Source organism: Mchenga conophoros, linkage group LG20 (genome assembly GCF_057382185.1).
Source record: "Mchenga conophoros isolate Kocher_MC1m ecotype Shallow Benthic linkage group LG20, M_conophoros_male_GT1.1, whole genome shotgun sequence".
Lineage (NCBI taxonomy): Eukaryota > Metazoa > Chordata > Actinopteri > Cichliformes > Cichlidae > Mchenga > Mchenga conophoros.
Genome location: NC_140545.1, coordinates 20,723,704 through 20,749,686, shown reverse-complemented (window position 1 = coordinate 20,749,686; position 25,983 = coordinate 20,723,704). Strand labels below are relative to the sequence as shown.

At 39.6% G+C, this 25,983-nt stretch overlaps 2 protein-coding genes across 8 annotated transcripts; one reads left to right on the top strand and one right to left on the bottom strand.

The window, feature by feature from the left end:
* The first annotated feature begins 2,112 nt into the window (after positions 1–2,112).
* On the top strand, positions 2,113–25,162 carry ccdc187 (coiled-coil domain containing 187). Of its 7 annotated transcripts, none has more exons than XM_085260698.1 (15): positions 2,113–2,243; positions 3,008–3,103; positions 8,952–9,014; positions 9,649–9,787; positions 9,973–10,063; positions 10,597–10,629; positions 15,848–15,926; positions 16,432–17,751; positions 18,251–18,372; positions 18,479–18,550; positions 18,634–18,768; positions 18,913–19,007; positions 19,093–19,187; positions 19,268–23,531; positions 23,667–25,162. In XM_085260698.1, exons 2-14 carry the CDS (start codon positions 3,055–3,057, stop codon positions 19,414–19,416), a joined length of 2,442 nt encoding a protein of 813 aa, XP_085116824.1. In that variant the 5' UTR covers positions 2,113–2,243; positions 3,008–3,054; the 3' UTR covers positions 19,417–23,531; positions 23,667–25,162. The 7 variants fall into 7 exon arrangements, with proteins under 7 accessions (XP_085116824.1, XP_085116822.1, XP_085116825.1 ...); XM_085260696.1 differs by lacking the exon at positions 2,113–2,243 and adding an exon at positions 2,368–2,711; XM_085260694.1 differs by lacking the exons at positions 2,113–2,243; positions 3,008–3,103 and adding exons at positions 5,569–6,297; positions 6,829–6,893.
* tnfrsf9a (tumor necrosis factor receptor superfamily, member 9a) lies at positions 23,212–25,550 on the bottom strand. Its single transcript, XM_085260705.1, has 7 exons — positions 25,197–25,550; positions 24,496–24,615; positions 24,235–24,372; positions 24,067–24,139; positions 23,847–23,959; positions 23,606–23,764; positions 23,212–23,507 (listed from the first exon to the last, which is right to left on the bottom strand). The coding sequence occupies exons 1-7, from the start codon at positions 25,321–25,323 to the stop codon at positions 23,386–23,388; spliced, it is 852 nt and encodes a 283-aa protein (XP_085116831.1). The 5' UTR covers positions 25,324–25,550; the 3' UTR covers positions 23,212–23,385.
* Positions 25,551–25,983: the final 433 nt, after the last annotated feature.

Sequence of the window (25,983 nt, the reverse complement as noted above, 5' to 3'; positions counted from 1 at the left end):
AGTGAGGTGAAGAGGCACTACAGCTTAGTTGTTCCCCCCTCCTTTGTCCACCTGTTCCCCCCTCCCTCCAGAGAGGAGTTAAACAGTTTGATGGCGTGTGGGACAAAGGAGTTTTTAAGTCTGTTAGTTCTTGTCTTGGGGAGAAGCAACCTGTCACTGAACAGACTCTTCTGGTTGTTAATGGCCGTGTGCAAAGGATGCCCAGCATTGTCCATAATGTCCAGCAGTTTTTTTAGTGTCCTTTTCTCTGCCACTGTCACCAGAGTGTCCAGCTTCATGCCGACCACAGAGCCAGCCTTCCTGATCAGTTTCTCCAGCCTGCATGAGTCCTTCTTTGCTGTGCTGCTCCCCCAGCACACCACAGCTTAGAAAAGTACTCCAGCAACCACTGACTGGTAAAACATCCTCAGGAGCTTCCTGCAGATGTTAAAAGACCTCAGCCTCCTGAGGAAGTACAGTCGGCTTTGGGCTTTTTTATACAGGTGCTCTGTGTTGCATGACCAGTCCAGTTTATTGTCCACCCACAGCCCGAGGTACTTGTACTTGTTGACCTCCTCCACCTCTATCTGAACCGGCAGTGGACCTTCTCTGGACCTCCCGAAGTCCACAATCAGTTCCTTAGTCTTTGAGGTGTTGAGTTGCAGGTGGTTTGTGTGACTCCATGCGACAAAGTTCCTCACCAGACTTCTGTACTCCTCTTCCTGATCATCCCAGATACACCCCATGATGGCTGTGTCATCTGCAAACTTCTGAATGTGGCATAATTCAGAGTTGTAGCAGAAGTCAGAGGTGTACAGGGTGAAGAGAAGAGGGGACAGCACAGTTCCCTGTGGTGCTCCTGTGCTGCTGACCACAGTGTCAGACGTGATGTCCTTCAGCCTGACAGACACAACTGAAAGTTCCATCTCTCCATCTCAGCTCCATAATAAAATACTGAGCAGGAAAACACAAAGAAGGAATTTCATATTTGGACATTGTTAGGTGTGGTATAACAAGGCCATTCATAGTCTTGGCGATGCATACAGAGAAAGAGGCTCGTAGACACAAGTGACGCCTTTTATTTCATGGTATGGGAATAGCCTCGGGTGACTACTTTTCATGCACCACACAAAGTCTAGAAAGATGCTTTTCGCTGGCTTAACACCTGCTAAAAATGTGGTCACCACCAGGTGGAAACGCCATGTGCTAGTTGAATTGAATGAGACCCCCTCCAGCCCAATCTCTTTCTCTCCATCTGTTTATTTCTTTGATACTCTCAAGTTGAATTCTTCTTCTTCTTGATCTGATTCCCATGCTTGTTTGTTTTTTGGTTAATATGCCCTTATTTACCAACCTTTATCCCTGAAAACATCGGACTGTCTAAACCTCCTGAAAATCATGCATCTTAAAACTACGCCTCACATCAACAAGTTATAACAATCCAAACATTGCCATCCTTTTCAACTACGAGACCAGAGATTTCTTTCTAACTTGCCAATATTTCAGCGGCACAAACGCAGCCAGCAGAGGGCATCGTTACGTTTAGAAACGTTACGTTTAATAGTTGTCATTTTACACATTACCAGTAAATTGGGTTTAAATGTATTTCTAAGGGGGGAATCGTATTCTTAGTCAGAGCTGTCTCTCTCCAATATTATCAGTCTTAAAACTGTCAGTCTGGCTTATTATCTGTACACTGCAGGAAATGTTAGTTCTGCCTATTATTTCTGCACAAATCTAGTTTTTTTTTTTTCTTGAAGCAGATGTTGAGTGAAATTAATTATCAGCTTTGAATTCGACAGATAGATTCCTTCCTCAGCTCCCTCTCTCAAATGTCTTTCCGTTCTTTCCCATCTCCATGCTTTGCAATGAAACCAATAAACACAGCCTACTATATTCAAACTACAGCAATAAAAAGAATACATAGTAAAGTATAGCCTATGCCGCTCTGGAAAATGTGAGCAATTGGAACATTTGAGATGCCTTCAAGGACTGTTGAAAAATACATATTCACTCGCTGAACAACTATGTATGCTTAGGCCTGGACAGCATTACTGGAGCTTTAATAGTATACAAGATGGGTGTCACCAACTTCAGTGTCCTGCTACCACGTGTCCCATCTGAATTCATAATCACCTTTGGCCTGAATTGAGCTCTTCTTTCCTTACAGTATTATTATTATTATTATTTTCTATACCGACCTTTTATCCTGCCTCTGCCTCTGCCACCGAAGAAAACGGGCTTTTCCTGGAATGAAAGAGCTGGTAAAACATTTGGCAATACATTTGAATTTTTATTAAGATACCGTGGCTCGTGATAGACGAGAGCCCGAGTTTCGGTTTGCACGTAAAGGCAGCATCTTTTAACCGCCCACACTGTTGCCGAACAGGAGCTGCGAAGAAGCAGCAGCCGGAGCGACAGACTGTGGGCTAAGTTTGTCCGCCCTGGCTTACCATCACGAGTCTACGGGTCTTTGTTTCTGTGATGAACAAGTACCTCCGCTTTCGCTTAAAATTCACACCCAAAGTAGAGGCGTTAGAAACGGTCAAGTGTGCTCGTGACATTTTGCATAGTTTGTAGCACAGACAGAGAAACAGGAAAGGAGAGAGGGAGGGAGAAGTGCGAGCGACTCCAAAGTTGACACTTCGCTGTCATGTTTGGTACTTGTTGAATAGGCTGTGTACAAACACAACACTGCAGTGTGTGCGTGGGCGGCTGCGTGCTGGGAACAGGTAGGGCTGCTGTTATTTTACTTTGTTCTGCAAGTGGCCTTCAAATTATGTTTACATTACATTCTAACCTTTAGTTAATGGCAACAGTAGCGTTGCTCCTGGTAGCCATTGATCTCAGCTAGTTAGTGAGTAATCAGCTCTGTGGGCGAATATTAGTGGGTTAATATCTGTTCAGTATGTTTATTACCAAATGTTTTATTTGAGGTTCGAGTTCACTATGGTTGTCTGGCGTGGAAACTCATTGCTTCTTAATTTTGCTGTATGTTAATGAAGAACCAATTTCTTTCTGTTGCCAGAGTCTTCTGTATCATCATGAGGCTTTAAGGGCACAGGGAGGACAGTGATGGCAGAGCTGGAGATTGACCAATCCAACCTTCCACGTGTCCAAGAAGGTAGGCTTATACACTCCCACACAGACCCAACTTTAGCAGCTATAGAAAGTTCAAGAGAAAAGTGGTTCTTTGTATGTCTGGAGAAAAGCTTTGTGTGTGTGTGCGTGTTTAGCCTCTATACATGCAGGTTAGAGATCATGGGCACTTACTGAGCTACAGACATGGAGCCCGTAAGAGTTTTTATTGACACTCTAGCTAAGAGCAGACTTGTCTACCCTTCTGTTTGAGAGAGAATGAGAGCGACCACTTTGTATCCTCTCATTTTTGTGTTATGACTAACTTAAATCAGTGCTCTGTATCTACATCGGATAAGAAGTGTCTTGTTGTGTGTTGTGGCTGATGCAGCAGACAGTGCAGATTTAAGTGCTGTGCTGCATGGTAACAGGAATAAAGCTGGTACCGAATTGTCTGTTAGGAAATCTAAAAAACTCTAGTCTATTTATTGCAGTCAAATTGAATTGCTTTGTATGAAGTCACGAGAAAAAAATAAACACACAGTGATCTGATGATATTTCAATCAAGTTTAATAATTGTTCAAATGTACTAAGCATCTAAAAAGAACTGATCGTCTTTTATGAATCACTATCTAACAAAGGAAACGTGCGCATCATTAACGCTGTTCAAACAACTGAAGTATGAGCAGGGTTTTTCCCTGCAACAGGTTGGTCTGGCCTTTCACCAAAGGAAAATCACCAGGACAAAAATATTTTTAACCAGCATTTTCTAAGTAGGGGTTAGTTTGCCCAATCTTAAAAACAAAACCATTTTTAATTATTGCACGGCCAGAAATAACAAGCAAATGCAAGCATTATAAAAGGTAACAAAACCTCTTTGTCCAAGCTTTATTTGAACCAGTCATTTTTATGTGCGCAGTCAATCCCCCAAAAGGCTGAGCCTGGAAAAAACTTGATGAGGGTCCATGCACATGTTCAGCCAGCTTTAGGTTTATTAAGCTGGTTTCCCGTATAGAGTTTGGGAGAGCAACCACACAGGAAAGACTAAAGCCAGGTAAAATAAGGCTGGAGTACAAAGTTGTTGTGTACAAAGGGTCATGTTGCATTGCTTTACAGAGATTGATCTCATGAGTGACAGAACTGGCATGCTGGATGCAGATAAGAGCAAAGAATGAGATAGCCGGGATATGTGAATCCATGGGAAAGAAATGGGAATTCAGCTCAGATGAAGGTGCTCTGCAAAATACTCACAATTATGTGCTTGTTTTTTTTAGCTTCTCTAACTATACTGAATATGCTAGACAATAAATTCATATTTGTTTAAAACATTTTAAATGTATTGTGCTGAATAATTTTCAATCTATAGCTTAAAATGACTCTGAAGAAAATGACGCTAAATTGATTTTTATCTGCTTGCATGTAAGTGTGGAAACATTCACAGGTTAGGAACTTGTAAGCTGTCGCCTCAGTGAAGACTCATTCTTTGGCATGTCCAAGCTAATGAATGGGATAGAAGTAGGTCTGCGAGTCTTTTTATCAAGGGAGATAATTCAGCACTCCACTCTTGTTTCCACACACAAAGGGCACACTGTGCAGCTTAGCATTTTTATGCTTTATTGAGCAGGGGCCAGTGCACAAACAAAGCCAGTAATAGCACCTATAAACTTGTCAATGAGGCAATTGCAGTATGTAAATCATCTGTCTGGTCACTGATTTTTTTTTCTTTATCCATTATCTTTTTTACCAGAGAGACATTTTCTCTTTTTAGTTCTGCGATGGTTTACTTTGTGTTCTTTTGTGCATGCATATGCTTCCTTTTTCCTAAGAGCCAAAGTTTCCCTTGTCCCTTTCCACCTTCACTTTCCTCACCATTTAAGAGCCCCGGCAAAGTCAGCTTTCTTTGTTTCCACTGCACCCCTTATCAGTTCCTGTTTTTTTCCCTCCTCTCCTGCTCCTGATATAGCCTGATGTGCTGAGGGAATGCAGCTCCCAGAGGAATTCCCCCCCCCACCTCCCCCTCATTCCTAATTTCACTCTCACCAACTGACCCAGAGTCCCAATACCCTCACCTCTCTTTGTTCTCCCTGACAAACTGGTCTAGTTCAGGAGTTATTTGGCCCAGTATGCTGCGTTTATAGCACAACACAAAGATCTGTGGGATGGCCAGGCACTTCGTGGTGGAATCTTGTGCAGAAAAAGCAGTGAGGAGGAGAGCAGAACAGTCCAGAGAGGAAGGGAGCGAGAGGAGAGAGCATGTGGGCGGTCAGTGGGGGATTTTGGCTGAAAATAGAACCCTTGTCATTTCTCCTTTAGCCGGTTTCTTTGTTTGGCAGGCATTTGCAACTGCTGCTATCCAAGTAGCTGTGAAGATGAAAGTGAAATATCTCTGTCAGTGTTTGAGCGGCTGTTCCTGCGCGCTGGATCATAGACATGATCTGCATAATTTTGTTTTGGAAGATCGGCTGTTAGTGCGCTAATAAAAATACATTCACCTATGTGTTTCTGTATTATGAGTGAAGGTTGCAGTTGAAAAAAATGCATTTAAATGTATGGAAAACAGACTTTTCCATACGACTGTCTAGGCTTTAAGGTCATAGCCGTGGTAGGTTCTTGCTTAAAAATTGGATATTACAAAAGTCAAACTAGTGGGGAGCTCTGTGCTATACAGTGATGCTGACTCAGGCTTTTTTTTGTTTATTTTTTTGCTTTTTTTACATTATGTTTTTGCTTTGTACTCTTTCTCACTCTCAGTGGATCTTATCCTTGTTTTTTCCAAACGTAGCATTAATTTTTTTTCCCTGCTGGATCTTTGATTCACTATCCTCTTAGAAAACAGACACAACCCCATTAAGGACCTTCATTAAGAAGCTTACAGTTGGATTGCCTGCAGTCACACTGAGCATATGTTTTTTGGGGGGGATTGGTGGCTCTGAGTGTCTCACACCTTGTTTCACAAAACCTGTTTAGAAGTAACAATTGTGAAGTCTCTGTTTCCAACCCCTATAGCAGTGCTGTGGAAAAACAAGTTCGCCCACAATGCAGACACACCCACATGCACATCCATGCTCATGCCAGAGAAGACTGTCATTTCTTTCATTTTCCCCTCATTTTCCGCTTTGCTCTTCTTTCTTCGTTGGATTCGAAGAGTAAATTGTTTGGACTTGTCATTTTGTACCGTCGGATAAAATCAATCCTTCGACTTAAACCCTCCTCACCGGCAGACTGGACCCATAAGGGCAGGTTAGAGATCCATTTAGCGGATAGTCTCTTAAGCTCAGCGACAGGTGTAAGTGGTAATGCATGTCTGTTTTGGTAAAATTCTCAGTGTAGGCTTGTAGGGTCGTTCGTGTTGTAAAGAGGCTTCCTTTGGGGCTTTGTGCTGTCTGGGTGATTTTCATGGCCTGTGACAGTTGAGCCTCTCTAGATTGAAACCTACTCCTCAGAGACTTCTTCTTAGCAGGTTGTTTTTTTTTTTTGTTGTTTTTTTTTACTGTCCTATTTTCAAACAAGGAAGAGCCTTTGATTGTCTATAAAACGTTGGATACAATTGTGTTTTGTATAAATGAAGAAAATTGTTATAAGCATTATAGGATTAGGCGTTAGTGGTCAAGATAAAGTTCAACAAAATGCGAGAGGAATGCATATTTAGATAGGTATGAGTTAGATATGAATGAATGTCTTGAAACATTCTTCAAGCTTGGAATGGATCAAACACCTGATGTTATATTTGTATTCACCTGCTGTCCTGTAATCCTAATATATCCCTATTAGAATGAATGTCGACGCCACCAACTTGTTGTCGTCATCAGTATTACCATCTAATACATCTCCAGATAGTAAGTACATTTCAGAGATCTGTCTGCCTTTTATTTAAAACCTTTTTTTTTTTTTTTTTTTTTTTTTTTGGGTAAATGTGTACTTCATTTGTCTATACACCTTTAATAATAACACGCTGCTCTCCATTAAGCATCCTCAAGCAAGTGGCAACCTGACCCCTGAACAATCCAGTGCAATTTAACACAACAGCCCTGGCACAAATTCTTTTTTTTTTTTTTTTTATATCCGCTCATATTAATAATTTTTTGTTGACAGTTATGTGTTTATTTTGAGGCTGTGGTTAAAGGTAACATTTTCCTGGACATCTGTCCATCCACTTATTCAACTTATGGTCACAGCTGCCTGGGTACAGACTTTACCAGGGCTAGAAGGAAGAGCATTAGAAGTGTCTCTCAGTCTAAAAACTTACAAGCATCAGAAATTGAGTAGCTTTGATAGTATGTAAGCTCATGCTGGTGTACCCAATTGTCCAAGCAGTATATATCACTACTAGGTTTTCCTGAAAGTTTAGAAATATTATCTGTCTATATATCCTAAAAAAGGCTAAAAGAATAATAATAAAAAAAAAAACCCCAACAATATCAATGTAAAATGTGTTATAGCCTGCATATAAATTTTAAGCTTTCACAAGCTAATCAGGTTATCTTAAACAACTGAAAGCATGTGTGCAACATTTGTGGAGCCATTGTCTCCACAACCGTTACACAGCCCGCTGTGTTGGGCTCAGTGGATGGATTAGCAGAAGGACAGGTGTTTTTAATTGGCCCAGTCTCTGGCTCAGCATGAAAGGTTTTCAGCAGTGAGCTAAATCTCCTCTTAGACACTGTCCTCTGTCGTTCTTTTGCTATTAAGAAGCCTCCATTGTACGAAAAAGCAACTCTCTGGGTTCCCTGATGAAAATCTATTAGGTAGCTACCGGTAAGCGGTTTTGGCGGGGTCATTGTAAGCTGTGTGAGTGGAGAAATGGAAGAGTTGGAGAAACATCTAAGCCACAATGCTGCTGTCTGTGTTCATTTTCTCCTGAGTAACGTTTGAGTTTGTTTGCGAGATCTTTAAACACCGATAAGAAGCTACTGTGCCTCATTAAGGACTACTGTAAGCACTTAATATGTTTATAGTTTAGATTAGAATAACAATTGTATAATTCTTATGTTCTTAAGTCTATGTTAAAGTGCTAGTCTTTGCAGCATTCTCTGGTGAGAGTTCACTAATGACATATCTAGCAGCAGGTGGCCAGACTATTGGATCACAGGATATGAAAGACTTGTGGCTTGATATGGAGTACCAGACAGAGTTGGAATACAGCAAGCTTGTAGTTAAAGCCTTTGGATTTATGTCAGCCTTACAGCTTTCATTCGACACACTGTACATTTGTACCATCTGCAATAACTTAAAGGTTTGCAGTCAGCTGCTCTTAAACTTTGCATATTCATTTGGTAGGCATAGTGAGCACATAAGTGAAAGAAAAGCATGCATCTCGGCATCTCTTAGCATCCTTTTAACAATGAGCGAATGACTTTGTGTGTTGTACTGCTGTTACTGTTAAAAGCTGCTCACACACACGTGTAGCACATGAGCATCGCTCAGGACGGTGGAGCTGCTATTTTGCTCTAAAAGTCTGTGACTGCTAATTTTGGGCACTTGAATCTTTCTCTGAAATGCAGCTACCCTGCTATAAACATTTTATAAGATCCTTTCATGTATTTAACAGTGATGCCAGAGTGGTGGACGGTTGCTTTTTCCAGTTTAAAGGGACACTCCTCTGCTTTTGTCTGTGTCGTGTAAACATCCATCATAACACACAGCACTTGTATCCTATTGTTTCCCTTTGGACAGACTGTTGGACCAAAAGCAGCACAGTTCATCCAAAGGCTTAGCTTTTGTTTTTCGATGGAGCCATTGACATCCATTCCTGACTGCTGTCGGTTTTCTGTTGTTTTAGTAATCGTCAGCCTCTGAGAACTCCTCACTTTATTAAACACTTGTATCCCACCCCTTCATTCATTTGTGAGCACTTTGTAACTGTTTGTAAATGTTGCTGTTGTCTATTGTTTCAGTGTGCCAGTGTTTTGCTGTGCTGGAGGATGGAGCGCTGGCACACAACCTGCAAGAGCAGGAGAGTAAGTACAAAGTTAAGCAGCTATTTGACAGCTGCATACTGTGCAAGCGTCTACTAACTTCTATTATGTGAGCTGCACTCCATTCTGTCTCAGTGAACCACCACTGTATGTTGGGTTCATCTTTTCCTGAAGTATTCACAACCGCAGTGTTATGCTGCAGACTTGCCAAGGACTTTAGAATTGCACTGGTGTGCCAAATAATGCAATCCAAAACAACAGCTCCCTCGAGTATTTTAATTACGCAACCAAAATTTTATGAACACTTTTCAATAAGTGTCAACTCTCGCACAGATGTATATGTACTACATAACATATACATATGTATTTCCATGAAAGCCTTTTTGGTTGCTGCTGTGGTGTCTCTGTACATCTTTGTAAAAAAAAAAAAAGCCATACAATTTGGTATGTATTTTTAAGATTCCTCGAAAGTGTCATCACTGAAGAGCTGGCATGCAGCAAACCATGTTTCAGATAATCAAAACATTCATAATGATTTAAAATGAAAACAGATTTAAAGTTCAAATGCAATATAGTAAATATTAATTCATATGTAATAGATCAAATACGGTCCCTTTTGATACTTGCATTGCACGTTGCCTTACTATCTCCCCTTTTCTCTGCCTTGCACTTACAGTCGAGCAATACTATACCACCAACATTCAGAAGAACCAGCTTGTGCAGAATGACATCCGTGTAGCCAAGAAGCTGCAGGATGAAGAGGAGGAGCAGCAGGCCCAGCAGAGTGCCCTTCAGAGACAGGCCTCCAGACAACTGTAGGTGACTCCTCAAAGCACACTCCTGCAATAACCACACTGTGCTACATGCAACCCTTACGCGACTGCATGGAAATTTATTGCACAAATTTATGTCTTCTTTTACTTTGCTGCATGTTATGTTGATTATTGTATCCATAAATCACAAATATGAGAAGTAATTTTCTTCTGCGACTGCTTTGTAGAGAGGAGCAGGACTTTGAGTACGCCCGTGTGATTCAGGAAGAACTCCAGAGATGTGCTGAGGAGGCTCAGAGGAGGGAGCTGGATGATGAGGTGAGCTTTTACTCACATCTCTTTGCTTACATAGCATATTTTATTACCAACCTGTGCATAAATATTTTTTTTTTAAAAAGCAATGTGTATTTAATCTTCTTTTACAGTACCCAACATTCAAAAAAATAAATCTACCTTTATGGAGATAAGAAGAGTCTGGTTGGACCCCTTTGAAATGAGATGATGCATACATCTCAAAGGGTTTACCCAAATATTGGAACTTTATCATAACCTTAAATGGGTTATTTACCTTAGCACCCATGCTCGCTATAGCCTAGGTTAACTGGGGAGCTTAACCATGAGCTGTCATGCATTTAACCAAATAGGGAGAAACCTGTTAGGTTTGGTAACTTTGAACATATTTGATTTTAAAAAAAAATCTTATCTTTAGCTCAGTTGACTTTGATGGAAAGTGTACTAGTGTTATAATACTACATGGCTGGTAAGCTCATCTTACTATAATATACAAAATCTCTCTCTGTCTTTCTGCATGTTCATTTTTTATGTGTGTGTGACCGCCAACACCTCCCTAGATGATCAGGAGAGCATCCAAACTTGGCACACAGGTACATCTTAGGCCCATGAAGGTTCTTATCTATATCAGATATTGTGATGTTGTAACTAGCAACGGGATAAAATAATCTGTTTTCAGCATTACTGTCCCTATAACACTTTATGAAAGTATTTTATCATTTTTATGATAGTTTTCATGACAGTAGTATCTGATTTATATCCACAAATTTTCAGTTATATTTATCCTGATGTCATCATAATATATTACCTGGCAGCGACCTGCTAATGTTCTAAAAGAACCTGTTTTTTTACCTGTTTTCTGTTATTTCAGTTTCAAAATAATTATATCTCATTCATATACATAAAAGCTGAATTATACATGATCTCTCGTGTCTTCATGTTGCCTAGTAATCAATCAGCAGTAGGCTAAAATTACCCTTTTTTGCATTTATGCACCTTCAACGCCTTATAATATCATCATTTTAATGTCACAGCGCACACAGGTCAAACAATACAGTAGCATGAGCATGCATTTGTATTTTAAATGTATTTCTTAATGTGTATCTCTTTCTTGTGCAAATCTATAGTTTTAAAGTCAAGTCAAGTTCAAACCACTATAGACTATTCTAGAAGATATAGACGTGATCCTTGAATGAAAGATGTGCAAAGTAGAAAATTAGTTTTCCTCTACCAGCCACTCATTTTTGTCATTTTTAATTTAAAAGCTCCATGGTATTAACTCCGAACTGAACGGTTCCCCTGATAATAAGATAAAAAACCTTGACAGCAAACTTTGCAAAGTAAAATATTGTGAGGGATTTGTTCCTGAAAGAGGAACAAATCCTTTTCCATGGGCATCAAGTTGCTGGCAGTAACCAGAGCAGAACAGGATACTGTATGAACAAGTTTACCTTCAGCACAAACTAATACTTGGAGAGATACTCGTTTCCCGTCTGTCCTTGGAAGTATGAGCATTTCTTTCTTTTGTTAAAAGGGATAGCACAAATATATATATTTTTTTAACTTTTTTTGTATGATATGCATACAAACTTACAAAACAATGTGAAAAAAATCAGGTGAAAAGTAAGGAAAAATCATTTTTTTTATAGGATTTAGTGATGGTAAAAGGTAAATTAATACCACTGGCATTCCCCTTTTAAAGTCAGTGAATTCACACACAGCACAGGGACTCATAGGCATTTATGGCACTTAGGATGTATTTATATATCATTTAATTATGCGCCTGTTACAGGGAGAATCATATGGCTCATTCTGCTCACACTTAGGACTAACTGAGTAAATAATGAATCCCACTGGCAGCAAAGTGCTGCTCTGGGCCTCGGGTGCATCCATCGCTCCAAAAGAGGGCTTTAAAAGCACGGTCAGCTGTTTAGCACAGTGGTTCAAGCGATGATGGCTCAAGCAGTTTCACCGGTGCTTAGCTCCAGACATGGACCAGCAAGCGCTTTATCCAGAATGCATTCATATGTGCGCATTTAGTCATGCAAAACTTGCACACTGTCGTATTCTCAATTTTGTTGTTTAATATTTTAATCTCTAAATAAATCATTTAGATTCTAATAAACTCTATTACAGAATGATGGCTTGAATGTTTTAGCCCCATTAGCTCTATGTATAGGAATATTACTTCTGACTGAAAATATTTCAACAGAAATGTATTGCTATGAAACTTTGTACTTACATTTATGATCTTGGGAAAAAGAAACCTATGACATCAGCGATCTCCTGATCATTTCGTTAGCGTTGCCATGAAATTAATAACTAACTAATACTATGATCAAGTTCAGTTCCTTAGTTTATCAACTGATATTTGCAAAATTAGTGCCATGTCTATTATCCATAGCTGCACTTTGCTTTTAGTGCTTATTGGTTTAACAAATTATGCATTTTATGACGTGTCGATGTGAACTCGATAGCATGATGACATTATCATTTAGATGAATCACTATTTGACCTGAGTATAGCCTCAAAGATGTACAAGGTGTATCTGTTCATAAAATACGGTATTATGCAAAAGGCTCGACCCTCATTTCTTTACATTTTCCTGGGAAATAGATGCTGCAATTTAAGCATATTTTTGAAATGCAGTGTATAAGGCAAAAACAGATTTTGTGCAGTTTTAAGAAGCTTAAAAGTCAGTTTTTGGTATGACCACCTTTTTTTCAACACATCCTTAACTCTCTTAGGCGAGCTTTCTTGTAATTTCTGTAAGTAGTCTTCAGGAATAGTTCTCCATTGAAGGACATTTAAAGCCCTTCTTTGGATGTTGGCTTCCTCTTGTTCCGTTTTCTGCCACAATGTTTTAATAATGTTGAGATCTGGGTTCTGAGACGCTATTGTCTGTTTTTCAATCTAGCTATGCTTTTATGCACTGTGATTGGCATCAGTGTCATGATTTTAAAAAATAAATAAAGCTATTCCCATTCAGATGCTTTCCAGATGGTGTTGCATGCTGGATCAAAAACGAACAGTAATTTTCTGCATTCATAATTACATCAAAACTCTAACCATGACAGCGCATCCACTGTGTTTTAGACACTGTAGACACTCACTGTTATCCTTCTGTCCTGATCTCCTGTAGAACCAAAATATTAAGATTTGGTTTATCTCTCCATAGGACTTCCTGCCACTCATTTTATTTTAGTCTAGTTCTTGTGTAATTTGGCATTCTTAAGCCTTTTCCCTTTCTTTATGAATGGCTTTTTGACAGCCACGCTTCCACTGAGACCATTTCTAGGTGGCCTCAGTGAACACTACACGGATCAACTGAAGGGCCATGCATCAAAGTCATGTGTCAGGTTTTTGCTGGATTTTTTTTCCCCTATTTCTTGAAGACATGTCTTTCAGCTTTTCAGATCAAAGTAGCAGATGTGTAACTTCTCTTGTCTCCACTTTAGTTTTCTCAGTGTGTTTTTTTAAGGACACTTTGCACACCATCCCAAGATACTCCGTGCCCTTGGTAATCAGTACAAAAATATTATTTTATGCTATCAAACTTTGTTATCTTTGACATTTTTTTATCATGCTAACAAAATGGCAACAGTTGATGTGCTTTTGTGACAGGCTGCTAGTAACAAAGTGCCTAAAGATTCAAATTAAAATAAGCTCTTTATTCCTCCCTTCACTTTGGTCTCTTTTTTATGCTTCAGTGATTTACAAGTAAATGTTAAATGGCTTAACAAACAAAAAACATTCCTCTGAAATTGCTCGTGTGAAGTTTGTCTCCTTAGACACAAGCTATAAAAGAAATCAGCCGTGGCTCAAGATGCTTACACAGTGCTGTACATCTAGTTTTAATATAAACAAACATGAGCATGACCATCTGGTTACAAATCCAAGTTTGCAATATAAATATAATGCTTGGATAGCTGTTTTTACATGTATCTATCTCCTGTTTATGGTATGGAAGTGAACCTCTACAGAGCTGTAAATACAAAAACAATTCATCTTGCAGCCAAAACATGGTTGTCCAACCAGATGGTTCTCATCAATCACCACTCCCACGGTGTTTGAATGTTCACACACAAGGCAAATCCTGCCCTCCTCAATGATGCTGTCTTGATGCATTTTGTATAACTTGCTTTACCAAAAAGAAATTCATCTGATTCTTTGAATAACATGAATGGTGTCACTGAGAAACGAGAAGTCTATTGTGCTGGAAAAAGTCATCGACTCAGCCATGAAAACTCTCCAGCTGGCCTGGTTGTCTGTTTCACATGGCTACTACAGCAAAATATTTTCTCTACATGGCAGTTTCCTTTTTGGAGAAGGCTGTGTACAAAAGCTCCTTGTTTGGAGGGTGTGAGGTCATAGAGGGCTATAAAATTCCTTGATCATTAGTAAAGGGGTTGGGTTTGAACTCTGTGGTTTACACTTTACATTAAATGTAAACCCTAGTTTACTTTTTTGGCTCTGCAGTATTTTCTTTTTATGAGTGTTGACGTGGGGATCAAATGATGGACTATTAGCGCACACGTTAGCTTGCTTTCCATAATGACAGGGAGATCAGAGGTGTTGATTAAATATTTGCCTCCCTGTAGATTGTGTCTTTAATTAAGGAACAGAAGGCATCAGGCTGTGCACTTTTAAATGCCAGATCCCTGTGGCACTGCACGCCTAACCTGCCATGGCAAGCTGCTGATTGTCTGCTGATGCTGGCAAAGTGGCTCACACAAATGTCCTGATTGCAAGGCAAAAGCAGCTGTGCTTGCTTTTGCTTATGATTTATGTTGTAAATGCTGCCCACAGAGGGAAATCTCATAGAATTCACTGGTTGAATTTTGATGATTTATTGGTAGCACAAAAAAGTAGCACTCAGATACATTGAAGCTGGACCGTAGAGACACACAGCTGCTCTGGTAAGACCAGACAATCCCCTGTGTTACTTCAAGTGGAGCAGTGGCATTGATCTGCTTCTGCTGTAAAAGTTTACTTTTTCTTAATTTTTTCTTACAGGTTCTATTCAGTCAGAGTTCTAAATCCTGTGGTGTCTCTGGCCACCCAGAACAGAATTAGTTAAATGACCGCTATTAAGATGTCACATCACCTCACAGCAGTATCAGATCCCCCAACATAACTCTGCATGTCCAATCTAGTAAGATTCCTGTCTTCATGTAAAAATGTGGTCTAAGGTTTTGGTCCATTTTGGTTGTTACCTCACCAATGAGAGCAAATCTAAAGGAGCTACGCGAGTTTAAAGAGTGGTGTGAGGTTTAAACCGACGAAGGAATATCTGGAGCCCAAGACAGCTCTCTGCTACATTATGAACAAAAGCAAAATCATCCATATGGGATATATTAATTCATGGATAAGATTTTCCTTCATTGTCAAATTGCAGCTGTTGATTTTATCTATGTTATATTGCCCTCTGTTGGTGGAAAAGGGTACAATGTATGTGGAGCCTCATTCTTGCAGTTATGTCGACTCATAGTTCCACATCAGTGTAACCCGACCATTTATTGTGTCATTCTTTTAATCGGGGAAGCTCAGTTTTTTTGTTTTTTGTTTTATAATTTAGTCTTTTATTTGCTCTTGGTTTTTTTTGTTTGTTTTTTTACTATGTCATACACTAAAAGATTCTGTCATTCTTCACATTATTTTATAGAAATGCCTTACATGTTGTTGGTGAATCTTGTTGAAAACTAAACTGGAAAATAGAAAAATATCTTTGATTAAGTGCTTATTTGATGGAAGAGATCATTTTATCTGCTGAAAGTCATATTTGTGTACACACTGGCCTTGTTTCCACAGGAAATTGCCAAACGGTTGCAAGAAGAGGAAGAGGAGAGTATCAGGAGACGAAGTAGAGGGTCAGGGAGCCATAGTGAAGGTAAAGCTTTATTGTATATAGTTATGAAGGTTGTTTAGAAATTTTCACATTGTTTAAATAAAATGTTTTGGGGTTTTTGGATATTTTTAGTGGTTTGCAGAAGGCTTTGTTATACTATAGGACACAACCTGGCATTATTTAGCTTCTTACTAAACATTCTTGGCTCTGCTTGTGATCATTACTGCAGCTGTATTTAAATCACTCACCACAGATACTACAAGGCCATGAACAAAAAAGTTGCTCATTTGTTCATGAATATCTTCATGGTTTTTTTTTTCTTACTTGCTCTCATGTTTGTTTTGATATTGTCTTTAACGCATGGAATTACATTTACAGCATTTGCAGGGCTCATTCTTGTATGTAAATGCATGGAAATATGTCAGTTATATTTCATCCATTTATACTAATTGTAGATTGTATTGCTGTGTTACCTCATCATTAATAATAATCACTAACAGACTCACCCACCCACCCTTTTTTGTTTGCATGTTTGGCATTGCCAAAGGCAGCACGAGTGACCCTGCACTGCTATCCCTACAACAGCACACACACAACAGCGTTTGCCAGGGGGAAGAGCAGTACCCTAGCACCACCACCAGGTGGCGATCATCTACTTCTCACTCAGACATAACTGGGCCTCAGACTAACTCCCCAAGGGGGTTAGCAGCTCAGAAAAATACAACTTCATGGTCAAATCAAGGACACCCCAATTCCATTAGGCAAATTAGGAGTGAATTGAGAGAGCCTTTGTGTGAAAATTCAGATGACTCGGACACAGTTTTCTCTGAACAGCTCTCTGTTTGGTCCCAGAGGCTGAATGAAAGATTCAACACTGCACCTGCTCGACAGCGGGCATCTTTACATCAGCCACAAGAGAGAAATTGCAGAAGAGTTTACTCTCGTAGAACATTCTCAGACGAGTTCAGGGAGGAGAGAGAAGAGTGGGACGAGGACTTTTATGAAAATGGTGATCTGAATGAAGGGAGGCCTAGGAATCAGGATAAAGAGAGGAAGTACAGAGATGAGTATGATATCAGAGGTCAGGATCCAGGCTCTCAGTTAGTCGAGTTTAGAGAAAAGCGACGCAGTCAGAGTGAATCTGTTCGGCTGCATGACAGGGATACACACAGCAACAGAGACTTTGCAAAGACCTGGAGCTACAAGGACAGCCCTGACAAACACGTCCGTTTTCGAGATGATAAGAGGAGCTCTCGCAGGGAGCAGAGTGAAAGCAGCCAAGTGTGGAAGATGCTGGCCCGTGTCCTCAAAGAGAGGGGTGTGCCTGTGAAGCTTGGTGGCAATGGGGCGCCACTGCAAATAAGGCCTCAAAGCAGAGACAGCCAGGTGTTTCATGGGAGTGAGGTCTCCTGCGGCGACTCCCAACCACATCAGAGAGCCTTCCACAGAGCTGCTTCCACGAGGCACAGTTTCCATGGAGATATTAGGGAGAGGAAGAGATTGTCATACCGAGAGAACAGTGGGAGAGATCACAGAGAAGACCGAGACAGGCATCATGATAATGGAGAGATTTATGAGATTAGGAGAAGGGACTCAGACCTTTCTAAAAGAGAAAGACAAGGCAGTAGAAAGTGGAGTAACAATGATGAGAGGGGAGAGAGGAATGTAAATAATTATAGAGTCAGGAGGGCAGCAAGCGAGCGGAGGCATTTACACAGGACCGCAGAAGAAAGCTTAAGCTCAGAGGAGGAGCAAGACGTGGAGAGGAGAGTAAATGTACCCCGCCGAAGAGCCCCAGGACGTAGCCAAAGTCTCAGCACCAGCAGCAGGGCTTCAACCAGGGATAGGTCAAGGCGCACAGCAGCAGGTAACACTTAGACCTGCAGCCAACTCTAATCTGCAGAGGGAAAGCTTCCAGCATGGTGCTGTCCCTCTCTGTGTACATCTGCTCCTCTCATCTTCCCTTAATCATCCCCTTATCTGGACTTGGGCTTTAGTGGTGTCTTGATTCCTTACTGAAGTGGGACGTTTCCCTGTTTCATATCTACAAAATCAGTGGTCTAAAATAGTCTTTGCTTTGTACTTTAATTCTCTACTTTTCCTTCTTCTAATTCTTTTTTTTTTCTTTTCATCTTGAGGGTTGTAAGATAATTAATTCCAGGGAGTTGCTTTCATTTTGCATCTTTTCACCTTGTGCTGTTATTTCAAATGTCATTGTAAATAACCTTTCCCCGACTCTTTCGGTAAACTTGAATGATTAATGGGTGATGGGTTTTTTTTTGTTTTTTTTTAACAAATCATGTGCTCATCATCATCACAGTTGCTCAATTTTCTGTGAATTTGACACTGTCAAACTTCATCTTTAGGAGCACCACTTCAACCAGAGCTGAGTGAAACTAATCTGAGCCTGGGGGAGCTGCAGCAGGTTTTAGAAGATGAAGAACTGGCCCTCAAGCTACAGGAGGAAGAGGAAAAGCTGTTTGGGAGGGTAACTGATCCAAGAATTTAACATGAAACACTGTAGTTTAGAAGGTTAGCAGAAAAACAGAAGTTTGGTTTGTTGATCTGAACATTTACTTTCTGTTTCCTCACAGAACTCTCAGCCATCTCAACGTTGTCCTTATCCAGACGGGGACTTCAGAGTAGCACAAGTGGCACAGGATGAGGTGGAATGATAAACTGACATGTCATCAGTATCCGTTTATTTAACATCCAACTGATTAGTAAGATCATGCCTTTTTTTGTGTAGGAAATTGCACGATTCATGCAGAAACAAGAAATTAAATCAAAGCGTAGATCTCGTGAGCTGGAAGGACCTGAGTCTTGGCGTGAGCATAGGGCGATGATAAATCATCATGACAGACGAGCTGCAAGAGAGAGACAGGTTTGTTTGAACATGTGGTTAGGAATTCAAGACAAAGACAAACATATACACAGACCTGTTATGCATATGTGTGAAAGGTCTTTATTGGGTGTTTCTGCCAGAAGAGGTTTTAAACAAGCTGAGAAACCTCTTTGTTCATTTCAGGTCCAACGAGAGAGACTTGACTCAGAGGGCCTTCCTTCCCCGACTGAGGACTGCTCTCCAGAGAACCTTCCGCCAAGTCCCACCACCACTACACCGTAATTAACAAGTTAAATCTCTTAATTAATGCTGTATGTCTGATATTTCAAAAAATATGGTGACTTATAGCTGCTACATTTATAGATCAGCCCAGCAGATTAGAAACATTGCAGAGGAATTGGATCCAACCTTCCAGGCGAGGAGGCAAGGCACAATGAGCCTCCAAATGGGACAAATGGGTATTTGAACTGAACTGAAATAAAACCACTGTTGAAACTGTTGAAACAATAACTTGACAGTTCCTTTTCCTCCATTGTAGGTCCAGCTACTCAGCCCCTTCCTGTGCCACAGTCAGGTCTAAATGAAATGCTTGAGGAGCCTACATTTATTCCGCCAACAAAGCGTCAAACAGACAAATCAGGACGAAGTAAATCCAAAGAGAAGAAGGAGAACTGCAAGCAACAGTGATCTCCAACACTGTGTTCTGCTGTAGGCCATACACCGTTTCTTTTAAAACACTTAATCAGTTCAGCTAGAGTTCTCATTGCTTATTATTTTAGGGTTAAAACTGACACGAATAGCATTCACTCAGCTGCCCCTACTAGCACTTTTTTTTAGAGCAGTGGAATAAGGAGACTTTTTAGATTCTCGATTGAGTAAAGACAACATTTTAAAATCATGGCTTTTATAAATGCTAAAGGGAAATGTTGGGTTTGTTATTGTATTGTATTTTATATGTAGTTAACCAGTATACTGTCAGCTGGATCTCTCAGTCCTCCCCAAGTTGTGCCTACACTTTATTTACATTACAAATACACTAAACCATCCAAGTAGACTTCTATGTTCTGCCACCTAGTATATAACTTCATCCCATTGTCTGAATCAGAATACTTTAATAATCCCTAAAGAAATTATGTCTAAACTAGGTATAATGTGGGAAAAATAATTATTTGAACCCATGGTGAATTTGTAAGTTTGCTCACTTATGAAGATATGAACAGTTTTTATTTTATGGTAATTTTATTTTAATGGAGTGAAACAAAATATTAACAAAAATCCAGAAAAAACACATTATATAAAAGTTATAAAATGCTTTGCAACTTGAAGCTTCAGTTCCCTCCCTCCCTCCACAGATTGGATTGAGGTCTGGAGACTTGTTAGGCCACTCCATGACCTTAATATGCTTCTTCTTTAACCACCCCTTTGTTGCCTTGGCGATATGTTTTGAGTGCTTGTCAGATTGGTAGATCCATTCACAACCCCTCTTCAGTGTTCTGGCTGAGGGAAAGAGGTTCCCATCCAAAACCTTCACAGTACTTGGCCCTGTCCATTTCCCTGTTATTGCAGTCAAGTTGTCTGTACTTTTAGCAGGAAAACAGCCCCAAAGCATAATATTTACACCTCCATACTTGTTGTAAGTATGGTGTTCTTTGGATCACACTCAGTTTCTTTACCTCCAAACACAGTTGGTCAAGTTGATGCCAAAGAATTTGATTTTGGCTTCATCTGACCGTAGCGCTTTCTCCCATGTCATTTTATTCCACTTCTGAATAGTCGCACAACTGTTTTTACCTTCTCACTAAGCTTCTTGCTGATAGTCTTGTAGTCCATTCCAGCCTTGTGTTAGGTCTACAGTCTGGTCAGTAACTTCCTCTGACAGCTCTTTGGTCTTGTCCATGGTGGTGAAAACTTTGAAATTGATTCTGTGGACAGGTTTGTTTTATACACATCAGATTGCCAGTGTCTGTAATTGATTGACGGATTGTAATTGCCTGTATGTGCGGGGATATAGGCAATCTGTGGGAGCCAGAATTCTGGATTGGTTGTAGAGGATCAACCGATCCTCTGTATTTTTGGTTGAGATTCTGTCGCTCTCCATTAAAATGAAGCTACCATAAAAATTAGAGACTGTTAATTTCCTCTTAAGTGAGTAAATGTACAAATTCAGCAGGGGAGCAAATAATTATTTCCTCCACTCTATTTCTTGGGGGAATCTCCAGAAGCATGTGAACGTTAATCTTTACAAAGAAATAGTGACAAAGTAATCTTGTTTCAAAGCAGTTCTTGTCATGTTTGCTGTTATCCAACGACAATCAAACTAACTTTGTTTACTTTTTATAGATGGAAATCCCAGAAGTTGTAAAACTGGATCACATTAACATAGTGGTAGTGAAAGAAGTCAAAATTAAATGTAATTATTTCCCACTCGAACGAGGAAGTTCATTATACTCTTGCTGACAGCTCATGGAATAAATAAAACTATAGCTCTATGCTATAGCTACATGAAGCTTAGCTGCTACTATTACCTTTTGGAGCTTACAACTACATTTCGCAATCTCTGAAATCCAACACCAAAGACAGACTTTGAACTAAAACACTTGCATGTTTTACCAGGTCACTTTAACACTATTCCTAATGCCAAACAGGAATCTAACAGAAGTGACTGGAAATAATTTTGATGCATGTATTACTATTTATTGGTCTCTCTTTTTGTTTTGTGTATGTTGTTCTTGCTGCCACATTTAAACTCTTTTCTTTACACAACTGAAATACGACACCATGACTGCAACTATTCTGTACATAATAAATACAATCTTTATTGCTTGTTCAAAAATGAGATGTAAGTACAGTGTAAAAATACATATAATCAGTTTTATACAGTACTTTAGACAGCTGAAGACATTTTATAGGAAACCACCGTGAGACAAAATTATACATTCAAACCAAAAGTACATGACATTCATCAGGTAATATTCAGCAGGTATAATAAAGTGCTGCAGTCGTATTAAAATGTCACTGTATGACTGTACTGTAATGTTAACACTTTTTCACTGCGCCACCTGTGAACTTTGAAGTCTTTAACTGATTTTGCTTTGTTGGAGAGGTGACTCATACGCTGCTCTATTACTATAGGTGTGGGTAAACGTTTTCAGGCAAAGCCCACACAGTATATTTCTCAAATGTTCCATGAAGAAACACTTGCCTTTTACAGACCAGGGGAGCAATAGAATTAAAAAACAAAACAAAAAAACATTTGGTCTAATCTTGCTGCCCACTCTGCTGTTCTAGAAGAAACTAAAAGTAACGCACTCTACTCTACTCTCTCTGGGGGGTTTCCGCTTGGCCCCTGGGTTTAGCTTGCATGTCATTTACATTAGTCAAGCATATTTGTTCACAGGATTTCCCAAGACATTCAAGAGTTACAGCGATAATTGGTGGATTTCCCATGTGGCACTCGTGAGGAATACTGAAAGATTTTCGCAATTGTGTTACTAAGCTTTAGAGCATTTCATTTTTGTTTTTATTCTGACCTGTTGAACGCATACTTGATCTGATAAACACTTAGTCATACAGCGTGCCTTAACATGCTCAGTGATTGTCACAGCTGAACGATTTTTACCTTTCATTTGTGAACCATTCTGTACACTCAGTATTTCACTAATAGGTCTCCCTAGTGCTTCATCTTGAATCGTAGCTTTATCTACTTAAAATAGGGAAGTCCCTTCACTGGGCTTTTTTTGACCAGTTAAGCAACAGTTGGAAAGTCCATATAGTTCCTGGTAAAGTTCAGTGGAGTGGAAGAGGCTACATGCAATAATGAGTCTAGCTACCTATTTTCACAATTTAACAAATAATAATTATAAAAAAAAAAAAAGACAAACTGTAAATGACCAACAGATAAAACAATTAAAACAACAAAACTGCCATAAACAGCAGGTAGGTTGCTATGTTATGTTGAGGCTTTGAGCATATGTAAAACCATACTACTGGGAGGTAATATAAAGGCTCAGAAAGTAATATGACTAAAATCAGTCTGTTACACCCACTTGCACACTCACCCACGTCGTATTTTCAAACTGAGCAATACTTGGCAGTTTTACCACTCAGGCGTCCAAATAACAGATTAATGACTGTCTATCATACTCTTACTGACTACAGCTGTTTTACAGTGTACTGGGGCAAGTAGACTGAACTTTGAATGCAGTTTAAAAACGTAATGGAAAAAAGGCTAGCTTTTGTTGATTGTTATTTCATGACTGTGTTCACATTTCAAGATGGCAAAAAACCAGCCTGCTGTTAGAATTTACATGGTGAATAACCTATTGTTAAGTCCACTTTCTTCTTTCCCCTCTCAGAATTCCCCTTCCTCTTGTTTCAACAGACTGTGTTATTGAAGGATCACTGAAACTGTATCCAGTTGTTAAAACTGAGCATGATGTTACAGTTTGTTTTGTCCTCTTAGGCCTTTTTACACAGTAGCTTATGCTGTTCTAAAATAAAGACAGCTGGCCTAAGCAACTTGGTATAACAAAGACATTTAAAAAAACAAAAAGTGGCTCAGTATGAAGAAAGAAGAATCCCATTTTAGCTGTAAAATCCTGTTTCCTTAAAGGAAAAAGCTACTTCCATGCGGCTTTCTAGCCCAGGGCATTCCATTCATGCAATCAGCTGCTCTGAAGAGTCCTTAGAGTCCAGTGACTCTGAGCTGCAAGTGCTGCCCTGTTCCTGCTGAGCCTCATGGAAACTGCACTCTATTGCAATTAATGTCCTGGGATCATCTGAAGGAGAAAAAGAGGGAAAAAGTAAGCAATTAAAATAGTTAATCACTATGATTCAGGTGATATATTACCTAATCATGAAATGCAAGAGAAATTACCTGTAGGATTTACAATGATTTTTTCATGAATTCTCTTTTTTGTCTTCTTTCTTTTCTGGAGGTTTTTCACAGCTACGATCGTGATAATGATGATGGTGACGGGGAACAAGACAAGTATGCCAATGATAACAAACAGTGGCCATATCGGGTCTTGAGCATCTGTTTCAAAACAGCACTGTTATAGTCAACTTTAGATCAGAACTGAAGCAGTATGATAAGAGGAAAAAAAATCATGACTTACCAGAATCAGGTTTAACTTCTTGGCCACGTGTTGCCTTAGGTATAACTGGAACACACTTAATGTCATTTAATGCATCTCCTTTGACCACAATCTGCTCATTTGGATTGGAGCACCTGGGAGAAACAAGCGTGACAAAAGATTCCCTGTGACTTTTCTGGGATTTATCAAGTGTTTTATTACTGTAAAACATGGTGGTGTTTAGTAAAGGGTATTATCTTACTTGGTACTCCAGGGTTTGCACTTCTGGTGAACTTTGTCGTTATATGTTCCATTTGGACATTTTCTGCAGTCACCTGTGGAGACAGTCAGTGTGTTGATTTGCCATTTAAGCCAACATGTGTAGTGTCTGGACTAAAGTTAAAAGCTTATTATTTGTACTTTTACTTACGATTAACTGTAGGTTCGAAGCCTTTTTCACACGTCTTCACACAGAAGGAACAACGTTCATCACCACAAGTAAGTCCTTCTCTACAGCCACACTTGGTATCAGTTGTGGCAGTGCAGGCTTGTAGAAGGACCTGAGCACCTAAACATACAAAAAGATTAAAAGCTCTTGTAGTACTACAGAAATCTATATTAGCCCAGAATTTAATACACTGCTGATGAAATGCTCTTATATGGTTGTGACTTAATTAATGCACCAACATACCTACACACTGTGTACAAGGGTAACATCTGTATTTTTTAGGGTGCACTGTATAGGTCCCGGGCTCACAGGGTTTACAAAGTTCTTTTGGGGTTTTACCACACTCCTCGACTAGGTGATTTCCTGCAAAAATAAGCAAGGGAGTAAAATACACATAAATTTCAGTGACACTGGCTCCATCAAAGCTATAATGCATCTTAATAAATGACAAAAGATTTCCTTTTTAAGGTTCATAAGTTATAAGATTGGGGTTTCTAGAAAACTTTGAACTCTAATAACTATATTTACTGCTCTTACACTGGATGTACAGGAATGAAACTGACAAATTCTGTCAGTGACATTTCCCAATGATTGGATATATCAGCTGCATCATCCTTGCCTTTGTTGTGGATTAGGTGAAAAACCACTGAAACTATCTTTGGTTGCATGTGGCCACCGCAGAGGAACTCCTCAAAGGTTGGAAAACAATCTCAACTTTTTTTTTCAACATCCAAAGATAATAGCTGGGTTTAATAATGTGGAAGAAAAGACTTCTTTTATCTCACTCGTGAATATACAGTAGGCTAAACTGTAAATGTAGTTTAATTCAAAAGAGCGCCGTTAAAAACAAACAAAAAAGCTGCACATCTGTAAAAAAAACTAATAAATGTAGAGTCTATCTGCAAACTTTTATGAGATTCTGGATCTTTTTTTTTCTTTATTACCTGGGTGACAGCTGTTACAGCAAACATCGTTCCCCTTTAGCGCCCATTCCTTGCAGCCCATCTCCACAACACTGCACTGGATGCAGATGCCCAAAAAGAGAACGATCAGCCAGGCGATTGCAGCCATACTTCAGCTTCCCAGCCTTGAAGATGATACAGCCACTCCAGGAGAGAGTTGATTTAATCCAATCGAAGAATTATTCCAGGTATCTCTTCCACGCGGCACTAATTCGGCTTTTCTCTTTACCTAAATCTGTGTGAGCATCGTTCTGCGCTCTGCACTCATATTAAGCAGACTGTATAGTTGCGACTTCAGCAGTCAGAAAGGTTTTTAACCCTCTTGCCAGCTGAGCGCTTATAAAAAGTGTTGTCGCGGGGGACGGGGGGGCGTGTCACAACGGTGTGACTCAGCATGGTACAATTCATCTACATGCATAGACAGTTTTTTGTCTTAGTCATTTTTATACAACTACAATGTATTTATTAAAAATAAATGAATTCATTCAAAATACACAAAGAGATACCAAGATATAAAGTTGTCGCTGGCTGTAGGAAAAAGAAAAGCGAAACTTTGCTCAGTCAGATTACAATATTCGTTTCTTTTCCTCTACCAGTAACCAAATAAAGCCGTGATAATGTCGTGTTATGCATGCCTTCAAACTTGAACGACCGTTCAAATCTGTTCTGTTCTTCATAGAAATGTCTGAACTAGGGCTAAACTAGATTTCCTGGAACTTAGATGCAATCGCCGCAATGTGTTTACAACAGCACAGTCAAGTTCTCCACC

Coding starts and splice junctions, on each gene's coding strand:
- ccdc187 (XM_085260694.1), top strand. CDS start 6,110: ATGCACATCCATGCTCATGCCAGAGAAGACTGTCATTTCTTTCATTTT. Junction 17,752..18,250: donor GTCAAGGCGCACAGCAGCAG/GTAACACTTAGA, acceptor CTTCATCTTTAG/GAGCACCACTTCAACCAGAG. Junction 19,188..19,267: donor CCTCCAAATGGGACAAATGG/GTATTTGAACTG, acceptor CCTCCATTGTAG/GTCCAGCTACTCAGCCCCTT.
- tnfrsf9a (XM_085260705.1), bottom strand. CDS start 25,323: ATGGCTGCAATCGCCTGGCTGATCGTTCTCTTTTTGGGCATCTGCATC. Junction 24,616..25,196: donor CTGTAACAGCTGTCACCCAG/GTAATAAAGAAA, acceptor TTATTTTTGCAG/GAAATCACCTAGTCGAGGAG. Junction 23,765..23,846: donor AGAAGTTAAACCTGATTCTG/GTAAGTCATGAT, acceptor GTTTTGAAACAG/ATGCTCAAGACCCGATATGG.